This window comes from Elephas maximus, chromosome 15 (assembly GCF_024166365.1).
Source record: "Elephas maximus indicus isolate mEleMax1 chromosome 15, mEleMax1 primary haplotype, whole genome shotgun sequence".
Taxonomy (NCBI): Eukaryota; Metazoa; Chordata; class Mammalia; order Proboscidea; family Elephantidae; genus Elephas; species Elephas maximus.
The window spans coordinates 34,878,629-34,900,281 of record NC_064833.1 but is presented as its reverse complement, the minus strand read 5'-3'; the positions used below and the strand labels follow the sequence as shown (position 1 = coordinate 34,900,281).

General features: G+C 37.8%; 1 protein-coding gene across 2 annotated transcripts in view; it reads right to left on the bottom strand.

Annotated features, from left to right (window-relative positions):
- The window catches only part of ANGPT1 (angiopoietin 1), a 283,240-nt gene that overhangs the window by 84,946 nt on the left and 176,641 nt on the right, over positions 1–21,653 (bottom strand). Inside the window, exons 3-4 of one of the 2 annotated variants that reach the window (XM_049854301.1) lie at positions 16,616–16,737; positions 427–659 (exon numbers count right to left, since the gene is read on the bottom strand). In XM_049854301.1, the coding sequence (XP_049710258.1) occupies positions 427–659; positions 16,616–16,737 (355 nt within the window). The remainder of the gene's footprint in view (positions 1–426; positions 660–16,615; positions 16,738–21,653) is intronic. The other variant, XM_049854302.1, reaches the window with a different exon arrangement.

The following is a 21,653-nucleotide window of genomic DNA, read 5'->3' as shown; positions in this document are numbered from 1 at the left end:
GGAACTGTCTTTATCACCATTTTCCTGCAAGCAACTCTCCTTCTACTCCTCCTCACAAATTAAAAACAAACTAATATTCATTTTAAAATGGGAAGCCTCCTGCAACTCTTCTCAGAACTCTTAACAAAACTGTAACATTGGCTAACTTCTGTCCTATATGGTTAGGTGTCTAACACCAAATATTGATTTATGACAGTATAATAACCAATTCAAATTTATAAATGCACTCTCTGAAGTTAAAATATGAAACAATTGTTAGTGCCAATTTCATGAAATTGGCAAGTGTCAATGAAAACTTCTAAGTATAAAGCTCTTTTGGCTGTTTTTACATAGAAACCAATACAAAGTATAGAGTTAAACTGAATTTATACTCGCCGCATGTTAAATAATGTATTTGCAATACCGAAGTGAGGAAGAAACTCTTACCACCTTCTTTAGTGCAGAGGTTGACGAGGTTATGGACTGTGTCCATGAGCTCCAGCTGCTGCTTCTGAAGGACACTGTTGTTAGTGGTGGCTCTGTTTAATTGTTTCTCTAGCTCCTGGATTATGTAGGTTTGACGAGTAACCAAGCCTTGAAGGTTCTCTTTCTCTTCCTTTAATGCGTCCAACTCTGCCTTGTGTTTTCCCTCCATTTCTAAGATTTTGTGTTCTAATAAACTACAAGGAAGTGAAAATAAGACTTAGTTTAGAACAAGCTATACAGAAATTGCGATTCAGCCAGTTCCTGAATTTATTTAAGATTAGAAATTTTAATAGCTATTTCACCAAGGAAATATTTTTTTAAGTGAGGACTCAAGAATATAGTTTTTTTTTTTTTTTTAAATAGGAGTTACATATACAGTCATATGACACTTAACAGCCACGATAAGTTCTATGATATAGGACATTATGTGATTCGAACATTGTGTGAACACAATATTATATACAGGCAGTCCCGGGTTACGAACATGTGACTTAAGTACAACCTGTAGTTACCAACCAACCCTGTAAAGCCTATTATACTAAAAAATTCAAGGTACATATAATGGTTTGTAGTAACAAACGAGTGTCTAGCAGTGCAATCCCTTTGTAGAGAAGAGACGTGAGATACACGTGTTGTGTGCAGGAAGCTGTTAAGCTCACTAGTTCGATTATGTCAACTACATCCCATTCTGAACAGATTTCTGAACTTATAGGACCACAGACCTATATTTGGTTGGACATTACCTGAAGGGAGGTTATGTAGTATATAACTGCATAACATGTCTCATGAAAAGTTACTAGATCAAACGTTGTCAGAGTGGAGCTCTGGTGGTGCAGTGGTTAATTGGCTGGCTGCTAACCGAAAAAATCGGCACTTCTAGCACCTCTGCTGTTCCTCAGAAGAAAGATGTGGCACCTTGCTTCCATAAAGGCTACAGCCTTGGAAACCCTGTGGGGCAGTTCTACCCTGCCCTATGGGGTTGCTGTGAGTTGGAATCCACTCAGTGGCAACGGATTTGGGTTTTTGGTTGTCAGAGTAATGTTTGTTTCCTAAATATAATGTATTTCCCGGAGTGTATCTTATACCCAAGGAGTAGCTGACCTGGACTTAGTTATAGTCTCGAGGACTTATAGTATAACTTTCATTAAGGAAATGAGTCCAATAAGAAACAAAACAAACCTAAAAATCCAAACCCTTTGCCATTAACTCAGTCCTATAGGACACGCGCCGTGGCCACACTGAAACACTAGGCGGATGTGGCTGTCCATGCAGATGGGACAGGTGATGCGCTCCTCCATCTGCCTGTAGCGGCTCTGCAGCTCCTCCACCAGCTGCCGCTGCGGGCCAGGAGCGGCCGCTGCGCTCGCCACCTCCGTGCCGTCTGCAGGGGACAGGAGTGAGGGGGCCGTGAGCCGAACTGCCTCATAGGGTTTCCAAGGAGCACCTGGTGGATTCGAACTGCTGACCTTTTGGTTAGCAGCCCTAGGTCTTAACCATTAAGCTACCAGGGTTTCCAAGAAACAGGATAGTTCAGAAAAAAAAAAAAAAAAGAACAACATATAGAAACTATTTTTATTTACTTTGTTTCATTCATTTGGGATTCTCAAAACGTTAAAAAGAGTTGATTAATTTTCACAATAGTTCTGTGGGCTCATGAAATAATGTTTATATAGAAACCACGGAAGCAGGGATTAACTTATCTAAAGTCATAATGAATTAGAATTATTTGGATTTTTGACATCTGATCCTGTATTCTAACCAGTAGTTTATCTCTCAAAAGGAGGTTAAGGAGGAGGCTTAAAGGTACCACAAATAATGGGATATGGTTTATAAAATGAAGGCTCCACAGAGGAACAGAAGCTGAAAATAGACAAGAATCGTCTCCCAGAGCTGAGAGAGAGAGAGAAAGCCTTCCCCTAGATCCACTGCCCTGAATTTGGACTTCTAGCTTCCTAAATTGTGAGAAAATAAATTTCTGTTCATTGAATACATTCACTTACGGTATTTCTGTTATAGCAGCATTGACAAATTAAGACACTGGATATTCGTAGGAACAATTTAAGCATCCAACAACAAGGGATTGGCTAAAACAAACTAAATGTGTTTTATTTCTGTGCACAAAAAATAGAAATCACATGTGTCAAAAATGTTTTGAATTTTGAAAAAAATAAACAAAATCTCTCAAAAAAAAAGAAAAAAAAAATGAAGGCTCCATCAGGCTGGTGGCACAGTCTCACACAAGGTTTTGGGTTGCTTTGCTCCAGCTGATGAAACCTTTAACCAGGAAACTTTCTTCTCTCAGAATTCTTCAAAAGATACTCCCTTTGCATATTGCACATTAAAAATGATAGAAAATGCAGAAGCACGCTTAGATCCGAGCAACTGATTAGGAATAAAAAACATTTACATTTTATAGGGTGTCTAATTTTAATATAGTAGTATGCCTCAGGGTTAAGCCTTATTCAGTTTTCTCAGTTCCATTTTCAGAAGGCTCAACCAGTCCTTAGTTTACAAGGTGTTACTCAAATGTAACACACTAGTCTAGGCACTTCATTTACTCTGGAGACATGTAGCACAAAATCATTGTCTACGTTTTCACAAAGGAGACACTAGGGAGTGTGTTAAATGTAACATTTAAATTATAAAATACAGCATGTTTGAAGAGCCGAAATTTTCAGTTCCCTGTATTGTGGAACAAGCTGGAATATCTGATTATCGTTTACACAGGTTAAGAAGTGTGTAGATGAGTCGGAATTGCTCATGGGCATTCCAATGCTTACCAACAAACTTGTCCTCCAAGAGTGTGCAGCCCAGCATGTGGCAGAAAATGTGCCTGCTGAGTCAAGTCTGAAAAATACCTGGACCCTTCTATGTTTAAGACCCTACTAATTTAACACATCTTCGGTAGTGTGCCCAAATTCACATATGACATTTTCATGCTGAGACCGTTTAGGGACAGCTCTGTGTGGTATCTGCAAGATAAAACGTGCCGAGTTTTTCTTTTGAGTTGTATTCACTCTACGGGACCCCAATAGAGAAAAGGCCCTGCTCTGTGCTGATCATAAAGGAAATGCAATTTCAACAGATTTTGTTAATGATTTGGGGAAAACATATAGTCACTTATACTTTTTAAACATTTTTGGAAGTGAAAACTTAGGCAAGGAAGTCAGTAAGATGAAAGACAGTGTCTATAAGAGGCAGTCTTCATTCATCATCTTTTAGTATTTTCTTCTACGCCAATAACTTGCTGCTGGAGAAGTTGACAATAACAAATCCAGCTGTATTGGTTAAAAAAAAAATGATCCCATCTACAGGCTAAGTGATTAATGTACTTGCTGTGGATATCAGAGGAGGTTTGCTCTGTGTCATTAAGTGCTGGCCTTCAGATCTGAGGATTAACCACAGCCAATGTCTTAGCTCATTCGCAGTTTTCATTCTGATACTTTTGTTCTTATTCCTGGGCTAACGATCAGGCACAAGATGCCCATAATTTAGGGTCATTCAATATATAAGAAATATGTCTTTTAAATTCACAGTACTGGTAGTATACTACCAAGAAAACTTATAATGAACTGCAACAGAGATAAGAATATAAAGATCAAAATTTGGATGTCATAGTCATACAAGGCTGGATAAAAATCCCGAATTACCCTTTTGTCCCTGAAATATGATGAACATTGGACTTTCAGTTTTCCTAACCAGTAGGTAACATCCTGGTTTGGAAAACATCCTGTTATAGTTGTAACTTGTATTTATTAGTCGCTGAATGCCAACAGTGCACTCAGCACTGTGTAAACTATAAAATGACACTATTCTTACTCTAAGGATTTATTTTTAGAGAGAAAACCTCATGTGAAAAATAGCATGTGAAAGAAACTTTTGTTTCAGACATTTTATATATCTATATTTAATATATATCAAATATGTACATGTCTGTATATATAAACATCTATAAACCAAAGAAAACCAAACCCGTTGCCGTTGTGTCAATTCTGACTCATAGAGACCCTATAGGACAGAGCAGAACTGCCTCCCAGAGTTTCCAAGAAGCGCCTGGTGCATTCAAACTGCTGGCCCTTTGGTTAGCAGCCAATCGCTACGCCACCAGGGTTTCCATAAACATGCATGTATGTGTGTATATATACACACACACATATATATATTGCATCAATGTTTTTTCACTTTCTATATTTGATGGGAAACCCTGGCGATGTAGTGGTTAAGTGCTATGGCTGCTAACCAAAATATCAGCAGTTCAAATCTGCCAGGCACTCCTTAGAAACTCTGTGGGGCAGTTCTACTCTGTCCTATAGGGTCGCTATGAGTCAGAATTGACTCGATGGCAACAAATTTGGTGTTTTTGGTTATATTTGATGTGTTCCTTGTTCAAGAGGACATATACTTAAAGATGGCTACTATGTGAGATATCAATGAAGGAGTTTTGGGGGTTTGTTGTTGTTCAGGATAATTTGGAAAGAGCTAAGAATGGAGAATTGATCAAAGAAGTCCTGGTGCCAAAAGAAACAATTCTGGATACTGGACTGTGGAAGAACAGGCCTGCATTTCCTGAGTAAAAGGAATATACACTTAGCATGCCAAAAAGAACATTAATTATCATAATTCACTAAACATCCCTTCCTGTTCCATGACTACCAGGTATCAAAAAACATCAACATAGCCCATTGTCTTAGAATAGATATTCAAGTGAAGGGAAGAAGGGTGTGCTCAGGGAAGTGAGACACTTTCTCTGTATCTCAGATACCTCATGGGACTTGGAAATCCAAGTAATGTGCATGATAGCTACAAGCAAAGTGGAAACATTCACATTGTTTTCCAAATTGCAGGTCTTACCAATTAATTACCTCTTCCAGTCATTTTACCATCTCATTGCCTCACTTGGTAACATTTCAACTCTAGTAATTCTCTATTAACTTTATTTCTTAGGGATATACTTTGTGATTCCTTTTCAGATTTCTTCAGGGAAGACCGCCCTCTCTTGACTTTTTCATTTCCTTTGACACCACTATCTGTCTCTTCCATCTTTTCTTCATATTTGGCTTCCAAAAGACCATTCTCTTGTCTTTGATACTTCTCATCTATTGTTTTATTTTCTACTTTGGAATTCAGCCCATCTTCCTCACCACTTCCAAAATGGTTTGAATCCATGAGTTTCTTGCCAGAAAAAATTCGTGTACTATCTCTACTTAACATCCTTATCTGCTTTGATTCTTAAAGAAATACTGTGCTACAGACTGAGTGTATGTTGTAGGCCTCAATTTATAGGTAAGAACCTAAATGTCTGATCTAAAATTGTACAGATATTGAGTGTCAGAACAAGGACAAAAAGCCATGTCCCCTAAACTGTGAGACTAGAACACTTCCCATGACAGACCACTGCTGTGAAAATTAGAAACGCATAGTTTCATCTCCTCACTTTGGTATAATATAATCTCTACTTATTTCCATCCATTTATATCAGGAATGAAGATCTCACCTTAACATGCCCTTAGGATTCACTGTTCTCCATCTAGTTATTTGAGAACTTGTCTTTCACAAGAGTCTTTGGCCCTATCTAGCTTTCCTCTTGTACAAAAACAAAATCTCTTTCCCAAGTCAGTTTTCTTTTACCCAAACCGAGATTTCCTCCAGGGCCACTCTGCACTCTACCTTAACACATCTGCCATTAAATTTAATTTTCTTACCTAATATACTGAGCATATCACATTCTGTCCCCAAGCCTTTCATGTTTCTCTACCATGTTCCCTTTCCAGGTCAGTTGGGAGATGCCACTTCAGTTAGGTATGGTGACCTCTATGTATAGGGGTTGATCTGAAGGACAATGTTATAGTCCCAGTGTCCTAAAATTTGGCAGGAAAAATAGTCAGATTTTATTGATGGTGGCCATCAGCAACAAGTGTAGCTCAGGTTTAAAAGCATAACCCGGAACGCGGGTGCTGATTTCAAACTCCACTACTATTTTCTAGAGAACATTCAGTATATCATTAGGCAAAATAAGAGGTCCATTATTAAGTTTTTGCTAACCCAAGATTAAATAAACAATTTTCATTAAGATGCATCCTTTAGAACTAGTGTTCCACAAAATAATTCATAAACTGTAAGCCTAAACCTATACAAATTGAGCTAGAAATCTAGAGTTTCTCACAGGATACTTGGTACTTCCTTTTTCCTGTCTTTTTGGAAACACTTTGAGAAGAGACATGCATAGAATTTTGGTACTTAACTTTTAGTCTGAGGCAGAGGTGCACTTTAATGAAGAATAAAATAAACAAAATAATCAAGGTCTTGAACTTGAGTAAAAGGTTTAAATGAGTGTACGCTAATCCCTATTTGAAGTTTTTAGTTGCTTTTTTTTTTTTCCCTTTCGGTTTTTCAGTCTATCTCCCCCAACAAATCTTATTGGAAACGTTTCAAATCATTGAACACATCTTGAAGCTTTCACAGAATAAGCTCTCGCTTTCAAATTTCTTCCCACAATAGAGTCCTTAACACAGCAGCCAATGAATTCACAGTGGTGACGGTTGCCGAAGCTCTGCGTGTGTAAATATACCCTTCAGACAAGGAGGAAGATGTTGAAAATATAGAAACCTTCTCATTTTTATCTGTCTGGACCTACTTACAGATGTTTCAATATTTTCAATTTCTAATATGAATGTAAGCGTGTGTTGCAAATATGGGTTTACAGGGAGTACATTTTTTTTGTCCACATTCAAACAAGGCTAGAGTAACCTCAGGTTAAATGTATACTTTATGGACCCTTTACAGTGTATATTGTAAGTTTCTAATTTGAACATAGTAAACATCCTCTCAAAATTTGAAATTAATTTTTTTTTTTGTAATTTAAAATTTGGATAGAAGTATAAATATTACAAATAAATGCTGGCTTTTTTTTTTTTTAAATTTGGGATAAATAGGAGTAAACTAAATATGTTGTGAAAGCCAGTAACCAAGAAGAAAAAAGACTGATAAATTTCATGATGTAAAAATTTAATGTCTGTGAAAAAATAGGTCAAATAATAAATAATAAAAAAACTGGAAAAATCTTTACAGAACCTATGGCAGAGTTTTCATGTTCATTAAAGAGCTCATGTAAGTTAATAAAACAAAGGCAATTAATTGACTAGAAAAATGAGAAACAGATATTTGCAACACAAATAGGCTAGTCACAGAGGAAGAAATGCAAATGGTCAATAAACATGAAATATGTACAACCTGACCTCTCGGGGAAACAAGATTAGTAAGATGGTTAACAAGGTTTTGGAAAACTGAAAAACCCATGCACTCCTGGGGAGAAGAACGTTAAGAGCAATTAAGGCACATACAGTATTTAACGTAAACTATGTTATTATTATTATGTGACTTGCGTTTCTTTTAAAATTATTTTTGTTAGTTACGCATGTGTAAATGTGTATGTGTGTAAATAAATGATATTTTGGGGGGTAGAGCAACTGGGATATTTGCCAATTCATCATTCATTCAATACTCAAAAAACAGTTTTTTATTACCTCAACTATTTATAAAGAATTGTGTCCTGGAATAGAAAGACAATGATAAAACACAGTTTCTAGATTCCGGAGGGGTCATAGCCTAAGTGTAGAGAGAGAGATAAGTAAATATAAATACGCACACACTCACACACACAATTACGTGATGAGACAAGTGAAATAATGGGAAAGAACAAGGTACAGTGCTATCACATAATTTACAATGAGCAATTGTACCAGAGAAGAGTTCTTGAAGGAAGTGCCATCTGCACTGACTTTTCAAGGATGGACAGGAGTTTGTGAATTGAATGAGGGACAGGGCATTCCAGAAAAGGCACACATCAAAGTGTCTGAAACAGCACCATGTGTTCTTTTTGATACTAGCATGATTATTAACATGACTAAACGCTGGCGCTGTGGACCAAGCACTGTTCTCAGTGCTTCATATGTGCTAACTCAGCCAATCCTCGTATCAGCCCCATGTTGTTGCTGTTGTTGGGTGTTGTGGGGTTGGCTTTTGACTCATAGTGGCCCATGCGACAGAGAAGAACTGCCCCATAGGGTTTTCTTGGCTGTAATCTATACAGAAGCAGATCACCAGATCTTTTTCCCACAGAGTCCCTGTGTGGGTTCGAACCATCAACCTTTTGGTTAGCAGCTGAATGATTAACCGTTATGCCACCAATGCTCCTCATATCAACCCCATGGAATACTATTATCATCACCTCCGTGTTACAAATTAGGACAAGAAAGAAGAAAGAGTTTAAGTAACTTGCCTAAAGTCACACAAATAATTTGTGGCAGAGTGGGTTTGCAAACCCAGGTGGTCTGTCCTCAGGGCCCGTGCTCTTAGCTATTAGCCTAAACTGTATAAAATATAAGAAGACTTGCAGGAAGTGAGGCTAGAAATTTTAGGATTATAATGATCAAGGATCATGTCCTGTGCTAAAGAGCTGCTACTTTCTTCAGTCAGTTACAGAGAATCATAACAGGGTGGAGGCTTAAAGTAAAGAGAAAAATAACCTGACTTGCATTTTAGAAAGAACATTTTGACAGAGTTGTGGGGGATCAGAGGAATGGAAGAATTAAGATATCTTTCCTGACATCTCCAAAAGGACCCCTGGTGGAGCAGTGGTTAAGCATTTGGCTGCTAACTAAAAGGTTGGTGGTTCAAACTCACCCAGCGGCTGCACAGCAGAAAGATGTGACAATCTGCTTTTGTAAAAATTGCACTTCTGGAAATCCTATGGGCAGTTCTACTCTGTCCTATAGGGCTGCTATAAGTTGGAATTGACTCAACGGCAGTGGGCTTTTTTTTTCTTTTCTTTACATTTTCAGTTTGATTCAGAATTCTATTCCACTCTAAGATATTGAGGTTAACGATATTTAAAAGAAAGAAAATGCTATATGCCATTCAATTCATTATTTAAAAAAATGAGAGTGGAATAATAAAAATGTTCAGTTCAATAACAGTCTGTATGTGTTTCATTTACAAGGAATAGAATGAAAAAAAAGTTGTCATTGAGTCAATTCTGACTCACAGCAACCCTGTAGGACAGAGTAGAACTGCCCTATAGAGTTTCCAAAGAGCAGCTGGTCGATTCGAACTGCCAGCCTTTTGGTTAGCAGCCAAACTCCTAACCACTGTGCTACCAGGGGTTCATAGAGTAGTATAAATTCAAATTGACACTTTTCCTTAATCCTTGCAATAGACAACTAACATAATTCTACCTAGTCTAAGGATAGAAGTCAGCAAGGTTGTACTTCACATTTTGTGAAGAACTTAGCAAATGGAGGATAGCTTTAATTAAAAGATTGTGATTTAACTTTACATTTCTTTAGGTTTATTAAGTATTAAAACATCAACACTTTATTATTTTATTCCAGTAATTTGTAAGGCATACATTGCAATCCTGAAATTAAACACACTTCAATCACTTAAAACTAATTGACTTAATAACTTCCCATAAACTCCAACTAGAAGATAGATGAGGCTTGTCAAGTGAGTTCGGTGAATTCCCAAGGTAAAATAAATAGTTTATATCTCCTACTCCAGTATCAGAAAGGGTAAATAATGATCTATACAAGGATAGGCAAAAAACCACCAGATTTTCCTTTCTCCATTTATTACTTGTTTGTGTTAAGAGAATAACTTGACAACCACATCAATTATACTTGAGGTTGCATCATGTTGGGAAAATAACTTTATAATACTTAAGACAGAGAATCATCATGGTCTTGGATTGTAAGTTTGCCATACACTAGATATTTGGTCATAGGCAAGTCACTTGCTATCTGTGAGCTTCAGTTTCTTTATCTGTAAAATGGAAATAATAATACGCACTTTCTAGGATTGGTTAAAGCATTAGCAATAGTGGATGAAAAGCACCTGGCATCGATTTTTTGCACTTGATAGTAGGTAGCTAGGCAGCAAATAGTATTGCTAAAACTGGGTTGGAATGACCATCACTCTGCTCTGGATGGTCTTATTGAAGATTTCCCTAATTTTCAATCTGCATGATCATTATCAAGAAAGCTCAGGTGCTCCAATCTATGTATACAGGGGATTCTGACTTCGCTTCCTGTACATTTTGGAGAGGTAGAAGGATTTCTTCTGGAATATTCTGTCACTTGGCTGTGTTCCCACCTTGGAGAAAGTTAGGGTTACGTCAGAGATAGGCAGATGCCTCGGAACTCTGTCAGTTGACCAAAGCTGTAGACCAACAATCCAGTTGATATTTGGCTCCAGCTTCCACTGAAGGAATTTGCACTATGACGTCTTTCTCTGCCCACCTCTCTGTTCCTTTGTTTTTAGCAGAAGCAGCTGGACACACAGTGGAGGGAAAAGTTAACAATGACATGGTCCCACATTGTGTTTATACCAACCCCTAAACCCCTGCATGCAAGGTAAGTATTAATGCTTCCCATTTACTTGTCACATACTTTGGACATGTTCTCAGGAGGGATCAGTCACTGGAGAAGGACATCATGCTTGATAAAGTAGAGGGTAGGGGAAAAAGAAGAAGACCCTCGGTGAGATGGACTGCCACAGTGGCTGCAACAATGGGCACAAGCGTAGCAACAATTGTGATGATGGCGCAGGACAGGGCAGTGTTTCGCCCTGTTGTGCATGGGGTTACTATGAGTCAGAATCGACTCGATTGCACCTAATAACATTTACTTGAGTCCTTGGTTGTATAATTTCAATTATATGGGCCAGATATTGTTCCCTTACTTCCAAGTACTATTCCCTGGAGGTAAAAAACAAAGCCAATTTTTGAGATTAGGGTAACATCCCACAAAAAAAAAAAAAAAAAACTAAACAAAGCAAACTGGAAGCCTCTTAGCATCACCCCGACTAGATTGTTAGGAAAATAAACAGCGGAGCAAATGTTGCTAATCCTATTCCTGCTTTGTGCCTTTGGCCACTAGGGGATAAAGGAGTGAATCTAATGAGGGCAAAAATCCATTTTCAACCTTACAAGCGATGCATTTAATTTGTCAGGATATAAATCAGCAGGACATCTCAGCATGATTGTGGACTATAATCCTACTCATAAAATATTTCACCTTGCTCTGCCAAAGATGTGGTGAAGCCTCCTAAGGGCCAGCTCACCGATTACCAGCTGAGGCCCCATCCTACTCAAAGCTGGTAAGTCACACACCCAGACACAACCCCTGACATTCCTTGGGAAGGAAGCAAAGCTTAATTGAGATAATCCCCTTTGCAAAGTGTATTAGCTGATCCAAACCAGACCTGGCAGACCACAAGCATGTTGTTCTTACATTTCAGAGATGCCTCAATGTAGAAATAGCTTCTTGTTGCATTTGGAGGATTAAGATTCACTTCAGGAATAGGTAGAGTTGATCAATAAACTATTTAAAAAAATATAAACAGCATCATGGTTGACTTTGACCTTCTATCCACTTATACGGGGGTAGCACATTTCTTTGTTGCTCTAGAAAGTGCTTGGCAGAGTTCCTTTTATTCCATTGCACATATGAAAATAAACAATAACAATAAACAAAATAGGGAAAGTATGTTGTGTATCACAAATGGGTATTTTTAGTTCGTATAAAGAAAAACATTGTTTTTCTAAGTGGTTAATGGAAGAACATGCCTGGTTTAAGAATAGATGTTCCAATACTCTATTACACACACTGGGCCCTTCTACAGGAAGAGAGATAACTACAGTGATATGGCAATGCCAGGAGATACAGCATGTTGATAGAAAAATATCCCAAAGAACCACATGTTGAGGTAACGTCATACTTAAAGGGTATGTGTCAAAAAAGAAAGGATTATGGAGTAGGAGTATAAAACCCATGCATGTTTTTATCAATGTGAGAATAAAAATGAATTTCAAATTTAAATCCCAGATCCCTGAATTCACTGTGAAATACCCATATTGCTAGAAAAAGGAATTGCTGTTCTCCTGAAAAATTATCACTAGTGATAAGTGGAGTGCCTTAGATATTTTAGAAAGCCTGAGTTTTTCTTAGAAATTAGGATTTAATGACATAAAAACATCAGCAACAGCAGCAAGATATATATCTGCTTGGGATTAGTCCTCAGAGTCCACTGAGAGGCTGTGGCGAAATGGGAAAGCCCCTTCTGCTTGATCTGTTGTTGTTGAGTGCCCGTGAGTCATGAGTCAATTCCAACTCATAGTGACTCCATGTGACAGAGCAGAACTGCCCTGTAGGGTTTTCAAGGCTGCAATCTTCATGGCAGCAAATCAGGAGGTCTTTCTTTCATAGAGCTGCTGGGTGGGTTCGAACTGCCAACCTTTCGGTTAGCAGCCAAGTTCTTTTTTTATTTTTTAATTTTATTGTGCTTTAGGTGAAAGCTTACAGCTCAAGTTAATTTTTCATTCAAAATTTATACACATATTGCTTTGTGACATTGTTTGCAATCCCCACAATCTGACAGCATGCTCCCCCTTTTCAGCCCAGGTTCTCTGTGTCCATTTGTACAATTTTCCTGTCCCTTCCTGCCTTCTCATCTTGCTTAGAGGCAGGAGTTGCCCATCTGGTCTCTTGTATTTGATTGAACTAAAAAGCATGAGCCTCATGTGTGTTACTGCTTGATTTATAGGCCTGTCTAATCTTTGTCTGAAAAGTGGGCTTTGGGAGTTGTTTCAGTTCTGAGTTAGCAGTGTCCAGGGGCCACAGTCTTGGGGGTTCCTTTAGTCCCTGTCAGACCAGTAAGTCTTGTCTTTTTTTGTGAATTTGAATTTTGTTCCACATCTATCTCCTGCTCTGTCCAGGACACTCTATTGTGATCCCTGTCAGAGCAGTTGATGGTGGTAGCCAGTCACGATCTAGTTCTTCTGGGCTCTGTCTGGTACGGCTGTGATTCATGTGGTTCTTTAGTCCTTTGGGCTAATATTTTCCTTAGGTCTTTGGTTTTCTTCATTCTCCTTTGCTCTGGATGGGATGGGACCAGTAGATGTATCTTAGACGGCCGTTTGCAAGCTTTGAAGACCCCAGAAGCTACTCACCAAAGTGGGATGTAGAACATTTTCTTTATGAACTGTGTTATGTCAATTGACCTAGATGTCCACCTAGACTATGGTTCCCAGCCCTCAGCCCCAGCAATTTGGTCCCTCAAGGTGTTTGGATGTGTTTAGGAAACTTCTATGACTTTGCCTTGGTCAAGTTGTAGCATCCACCCTCTTAAGAATTGTGTCACCAGGGCTTCTATTCTACTTGACCTAGAGTGGAGCCATTTTGAGAGCTAGCACCCTGCCTGCACTTTACTGATGGAAAGAGAGAACAACTTTTATGCAGTTTGCCTTTTAAAAATGACATTTTATAGTAAAAATTTCTTAAGCGGGGAAAGACACCAGATCCCATCTTAAGAATCAGGATGGAAAGGGAAAAAAAAAATCCTAAATGATATGGAATTAAGAGGGTGGTATCCACACAGGATCAAATTGACAATAGCAACTTGAAAGGTTAGAAAGCACAGGGAGCAATGAATTCATATTAATGGAGGAGGAACAATTTGGAAAAGGAGGGTGAAAATGGTTGTACAACTTGAAATGTATTCAACGTTCTGAATTATACATGTAGAAATTGTTGAATTGGTGTATATACTGCAGTGAATATTTATAGCAACAACAACAACAAAATAAAATAAATTATTTTTTAAAAAGAAAGGGAGGAAAAAAAAGAAAGAATAAAGAGAAAGAAAAGGGAAAGCTAGAGAGAAAGAAGGGAAGAGAGTGAGCAAAAGAGAGAGAGAGTGAGAGCCTTAAGGACAGAATTGGGTTATGTATTTAAGGGTGAGCCCTTTCTGGCCCCCTGGTTTATTTTGTGGTATCCTGACAGCTAACATGTCAGATATAGACCAAGAGATAATGGATGCATCAGTAGCAGAAGAATTCAAGAACATAAATTCATGCTGGCAACTTTTTAAAAGATAAATCATATGTGGTAACATATCTCATGAGAGATGGATTAAACCCACACTGGGTTATATCTATAAAATTAAACACCATGCAGTTATTATAAACGATATTAGAGAGAAATTTACTGATATGAAAAGATGTCTATCTTCAAAAAAAGCAGGCTGTAATACAGTCTGTATAGTATGAACAACTTTTTGTGAAAAATAGATTTCTGCATATATAATATGCAGAAACCCTGATGGCATAGTGGTTAAGTGCTATGGCTGCTAACCAAGAGGTCAGCAGTTCAAATCCGCCAGGTGCTCCTTGGAAACTCTATGGGGCAGTTCTACTCTGTCCTATAGGGTCGCTATGAGTTGGTAATCGACTCAACGGCAGTGGGTTTGGGTTTTTTTTTTTTTTTTTTTGGATATGCAGTAACATATGTAGCTCTCTCTGGGAGATGGAAATAGAATTTTTAAAATTTCCTTTTGTTCACCCTTTTTCTACAATAAATGTGCTATTCATATAATTATGGAGCTCCGGTGGTGCAGCGGTTAAGAGCCAGGCTGCTAACCAAAAGGTCAGCAGTTCAAATTCACCAGCCACTCCTTGGAAACGCTATGGACCAGTTCTTATGGGCTCAGACTGGTAACGATAAATGTGCTGTTTATATAATTATAAAAACAAAATAGAAAACAAGGTGGAACTGTCATTGTTTTACTGATTATGATTCCTAGAAAAACCTTTCACGATAGCATCTTGCAATATGCAACTGTGAACGACGTTTACTTTAAAAGATAAAATTAAAGCATGAGGTGGAGAGCCCTAAGTCAAGGTCAGTTGAAGCAAATTACACCTGTTATGTGTATGTGTCTGGTTAGTGTGAAACTTCAGTAGTACAAATGGTGCTTTTCAGCAGGGTTTTCAATTCCAGAACATTTCAACATGCTACCAGTTCAGGGTCAACTCATACCAAGTTTATTTATAGTTACACAGTTTACCTTAAGCCACAGTACAAAGATAAATAAACATAAACCTTAGAAGATACAAGTCATAGAGTATGGGTGACCCTTTTTGGACACTAAATCAACAGGCAGGCTTATCTTCTTCGTGCGAAATTTTAATTGTAATTGGTGCCATTAAGGTCTACTTTTAGCGTGAAGTTGGGAAATCCTTCTAGGTTGTAGATAGTATTCAGAGGCCTTATGTTATTGTGGAAAGAGCAGGATCAGGAGCCAAGAAACCTGGATTTCATGCCCTGTTCTGCCACTTGCAGGCTATGTGACCTTGGACAGGCAACTTACATCTACTGAGTCTATGTTCCCTCCTCTATAAAATAAGACCTTGGAGAACCGGCAATTCTTTTAGGTCTCTTCCTGGTTTGGAATATGGTGGAAACTCTAGTCCTGCTGGCACAATAGTCTTTAACTCAATATAATGAAAAAGAACTAAATCTTCTTCAAGTTGTCCAAATAGCCAGAGGAAAAAGGAAGTTAACCATCAAGACAGTTGTCCTACAGAAATCACTACTGTGACCATAAATGACTTTGATTGAATGTCCACCCTCTAAGTTAATGATTTCAAAATAATACAGATGTTTGCTAGCCCAGTTCTCAAGATCTCCAAGCCCCACTGCACTTACCTGAGATGATTCATAGTTTATAAAGCACAATGGGTGTGATGGCACCTACATAGCTAACCAAAGTAATTTATTATGCCCAGAGGAAACGGCTTTAAATAAAAAGAAAGAAAGAAATCTCTTGAGCCAGCTTTATATGTAGGTAAATAATTTTATTGAAAAAATATAAATGTTACTTCTTTCCATTATCAGAATTCTATAATTTTGTAGCTTTGTACAAACTCAAGGGTAAATAGGTTAAGTCAAGGTATAGAGTTTCAAAGAGGCTCTCTTCTCTGTTCTGCTGAAAATTGTCAATATTTTGTGTCATTGTACTTAATTACAGAATCAAGTAATTTGAGTGGACATGGTAGGATTTGAACATTATAAAAAGTGTTAAATGTTATAAAAAAAGCAAGTATTTCAGGAATGTGAGCAATAGTATGAAATCTGTTGTTAACATACTTGCCGTATTCACCTTTAACCCTCCTTTCTTTTTACATTAAAAATAAATTTGGCTTTGTAAGTGTTTTTTGTATGCCACTTCAAACCTTTTTTTTAAATAGTTGGCAGAGAGGTAAAGTATATAAATAAATATATACCTAATATTTTTTGGATATGGTAATTCTCACCTGTTTTTCTCATGAATCTTTAGGATTTCATTTGTCTGTTGAAGAAGCTGCTTCTCTAGCTTGTATGTTGATAATGAATTCTCCAGCAGTTGTATTTCAAGTCGAGAAGTTTGATTTAGTACCTTAAGATAAATATAAAAATATTTCAAACACAATCACAAATCAAAGAACAGAAAACAACTATTCTGGGTTTTATATTTAGTTGTTTTTTTCTTTTTTAATGATATTTCTTACACGATAACTGACCCAGGCATCTAGTTTCTACTATGTAAAGCTTTATATGTCTCTTAAACATTATATTGGTTTGAGCTGAGGCTGAAGTTGAAACGGATTGTTGAATCCATTTTTTTAGTCACAACAATTTTCATGTCCTGAAACCCTCTATGATGTTAGATGCTTTAGACATATATTCTCTAATATTTACAAGTGCAAGGTAAGTATTAGTACAAGGTCTTAAGGATGAGAAATAGGAATTGTAAAATACACCTGCCTCAATTCATCACTTTGCAAAGATCAATTAGAAATGTGCAAACAACTATTGACACAGTTTATACATGTTCATGATCACACCCTTACTGAGCACCCAGCATATTAGGTCACGTCAGCCCTTCCACATGTCATGTCATTTAATGTTCACAGCCACCTGTTGAGGAGGAATTTTTATCATCACTTTATAAATGAGGTAGTTTGACTCTGAGTCTTATGCCTCTCCTCTCCCCGCACCCCCAACACAAAAAAAAAAAAAAAAAAGAGAGAGTCAAAACATTCTGGGTCTTAATCTAAGGAGATGAAGTGACCAACAACCCAGATTATGCTGAAGACAGATTGTCATTATCCTTTCTGCTCCACCAAACTGGGTCCTAAAAATCAAAAAAACCAAACACGTTGCCACTGAGTTGATTCTGACTCATAGGGACCCTATAGGACAGAGTAGAACTGCCCCATAGAGTTAAACTGGGTCTTAAGGAAACTGTGAATTCTCAAGTCACAACTTATTTTGAATCACAAAGACCTATGTTACTTTGATGAGTCTCATTACAACCAAAGTCTGTGAGCTGTGCAAGCAAACCTTTCCATTCTTTAGGCAAAGTCACACACTCCAGTTCTCTCAGATGCCTTTAGACTATGTCAATAATCTTGTTCCTTTCTCTGTCCTGTCCCTTCCCTCCCCCTTCTCCTTAAGGGAGGTAGAAAGGGTGAGAAAGAAGGTATATTTAGGTACTCTGAAAATTTTATAACCCAATCGCTACACGTTTTTTAGAAACACTTACTGGAAGAGACCTGGGAAACCATCCATAAAGTACGTAACTACCTAAAGGGATAAAAATACCAGGATTGGAGTTTACGCCTCTTTTTCATAGCAGGTCTAAACCTGAGGCTGTATCAAGTGTGCCTAGAAGTCTTTCCAAGATATATTGATATGCCCAAGGCTGAGTTTGGGCTAAAGGAGGTTTAGGAGAGGGGAATGTTTTGGTAGGAGACAGGGCCTGGACCAGGGCGAGGCAAGAGAGGAACTCACTTGAGGCACAAAACTTAAGGGGATTCCCCCACCCCAAAATCTCAGAAATCAGGGTAAGTAATATTTTCATGCAACATCTAAAAAACTGAAATTAATGCAAAAAAAATCCACGATGAACAGATTATGAAAATTGCAAATAATGTCTTGCACCACTTGGTCTCACTCCCTCACTCTAGTCTAGTTCCAGCTGTGCTGGGGGGCGGGGTGTGGGGAGAAATGGCAAGATGGAGCATTTGTACTTGAAAAAGTTTAAACTGTTATTATTCATTTGTAGAGTTGGTGTGAATCTGAATCTGAAAGCCATTTACTGTCCTGCACCGTTAGGGAGACAACAGAGATAGAGATCTGGGAGCATCCAGATTCTGACCCCACACTGCCTGGGTCCAAATCCTGGCTCTACCATTTACTAGTTCTTTGGTCTGGGCAAGTTGCTTTACCTCTCTGTAGTTCAGTTCCCTCATTTTTAAACAGGGGATAATGGTAATAGGAAAAAATAGAATTTTTTTTTTTTTGTTAGTCGATACGCATAAAATTGTTTAGAACAGAGCTGAGCACATATTATTAAAGCTAAATTTTAATGCAGTTCGTTTGCCTGTTAGTTCATTCATAATCAAAATTAGCCTTAGGAGGAAGTCAAAAATAGAATCGCACAAGAAGGGACATGATTAATCCCTGAAACCAACCCCTTCATATTGCACTCTTGAAAAGAGGAACATGAAGGAGAAGAGCTATTGGAACAAACTAATAACAGAATGAGAAAGACATCATAAGCCACATACAGAGAAAGGAAAGAGCATGGTGTTCGTTCCTGAGTCCACCGCCACGGCCAAGAGGGGTGTGTAGATACGCTCATTATCTCTTTTCTGATCATACTGAGCAAAATAGTATTTTAAAATGCTGCTGCCGTAAAACCTTGGTTCTACCACCTCTTGCTAAGTTGTAAGTTTAAAAGGTCAGCAGAGGACTAGAAAGCAATAATTTATGATATCACCATGGGAAACGTAGGGCACTAAAATGTATTGCAAAATCACTGCCATGGTTCTCTGATTACTGAGAACCTGAAGTCAGTCTTAAGATAGAGGAGCAAAACCATAGACGCATACCCATACAGTAGACAGGGATCTTCCAGTTTATAAATGCTGATTATAAATAATGAGAGAGTACTGAAGTTAAGGAATAATTCGTGATTCATGTTGTAAGCCTGATCTTGTATCAGGGCTTGAATGCGTTTGAGTGGTTGCATCCAAGCAGTCTCGTTGCAAGAGTTCAGATGAGCACCACATGGGCAAACATTCACAGGAAAAAGGTTTGGTGCATCACAGCTACACATACCATAGACAAAGGGAAGAAATTAAAATGAAGAAGAAAAGAACACACAGGCTTCACTTCTGAATGGGGGACACAGTTTGTCTGAGCCTCTGTCTACCTTCACAACATCCTTCTCATTGCTAGTTCTGGTGGATTTGTGATTTTTGAGGTATTTCCCAGGTTTTAGCTATTTTAAATCATTATTGCTGCATTTAATAAACTTTCTTTGGCCTTCAATGACTACTCGGTTTTAACTGTTATACATAGACAGTAGTGGTTGGTTGGTTGGTTGGTTGGTTGGTTGGTTGGTTGGTTGGTTGGTTGGTTGGTTGGTTGGTTGGTTGGTTGGTTGGTTGTTTTTGTTTTTTTTTTTAATTTTCTGTAATAGTTTCCATAAAGTGCATATCTCCTGGCCTTAATAGGGATACAGAAATGGTTGTCATCTCTTAAAACCTTACACAACATGCATTTTAACTGCTTGGAGAATAACATGCTAACAGTAGGCAATTTTCTTCACATCTCCAATTCCTAGGAGAAAAGAGAATAAAAACAATACTTGATAAGCTATCTGAGGGTTTGGAAAAAATAAAGGAAACCCTGCCATGTGTCATAAAACTTAGGATGACAGAGCACATACAAATTTCAAAAGGGCAACCAAGGAGGACAGTGCTCATTGCGTATTTTTGCAAATTATAAACTTCAGTTTTGAATATATGAGAATGTTTTGAAAGAGAGGGCAAGCATTCTGTCCTAACAAAAGAGAAGATACACTCATATTATGTGTACCACAAAAGTCAATGTGCATAGATCATCAAGCTTGCTTACTGTGATGATAAAAAATTAAGCAAGGCCTTGTAATTTTTTAGTTACAATATAAAATCCCCCCTCCCCATCCCTCATGGTTACCTAATCATAATGTCAGGCAAAAAATATTTCCTAAGGTCTATGAAATTTACTGCTTTGCTCCAATGTAATCAATATTTAAGTTCTTAGTCAATTAGTGAATTAATACTAGTATTAATAAGGGGGGATAAAAAAGGAAAGAAATGAGGACGGCTTAGTTTGAGTACTGGATTCTACTCACCAGCTTTATCAACATGAAAAAAATTATTTAAATTCTCTGAGCTTCTATCTACAAAGCATTTTAATAAAATTTAACTGTATATATGCAAGTGGTTGGTAGTATAAAACGTGCTATATCCATTTAAATTACCAATGTTATTTCTCTTCAAATATCAACATATGATCTGTGAGGCCAAAAAAACAAATAAAGTAATATAAAATACATTTTTCACTTATTTTTGAATTTATATAGTTCAGTTTTGGTTCTAGAAATCTAGCATATTGATTTCCAGGTTTCAGAATGGTCACTGGAATAACCATCGTTGGCTAAAAGTGGACCAAGAGATTGTCTTCTATTCATCTAAAATCATACATTTTAATGGTGGGTTTCTGACAGTAATGACTAAAGGGAATCCCTAGTTTTTTACTGATTTGTACTTAAATAAGAAAGCCATTGGCCATGGTAGGGGAATATATATATATATTTGTACTTAACTAAGAAAGCCATATGTGTGTGTGTGCGTGTGTGTGTGTGTGTGTGTGTTCCTCTACCATGGTCAATAGTTTTCTAATTTAAGTACAAACAGTTAAATACATATATAGACACAGTCATTAGCTACTGTCGAGTTGGCCCTCGACTTGTGGTGACCCCACGCACATTAGGTGAAACAATAGCAGTCCTGTGCCATCCCTATGATCTCAGTTGCAGATGAAACCATTGTGATCCATTAGGTTTCCATTGGCTAATTTTCAGAAGCAAACTCCCAGGTCTTTCTTCCTAGTCTGTTTCAGTCTGGAAGCTCCCCTGAAGCCTGTTCAGCATCACAGCAATACACGAGCCTGCACTGACGAACAGGTGGCGGCTGCAAATGAGGTACATGGGCTGAGAATTGAACCCAGGTCTCCTCACGGAGGGCTAGAATTCTTCCACTGAACTACCAATGCTTTATACACACACACACACGTGGGTGTGTGCCTGTATGTGCGTGTGTTTAAATAGACCTCTCAGTATAAAATAATGCTAAATAAAAGATGCTATACATTCCTGATAAATTCCATCGGGGTTTTGCTTCCTCTCCACTAAATACATAGAACCTGCACAGTGCCATCATGATTAGAGCACTACCAAGGACAAAACAAGGCGGATCA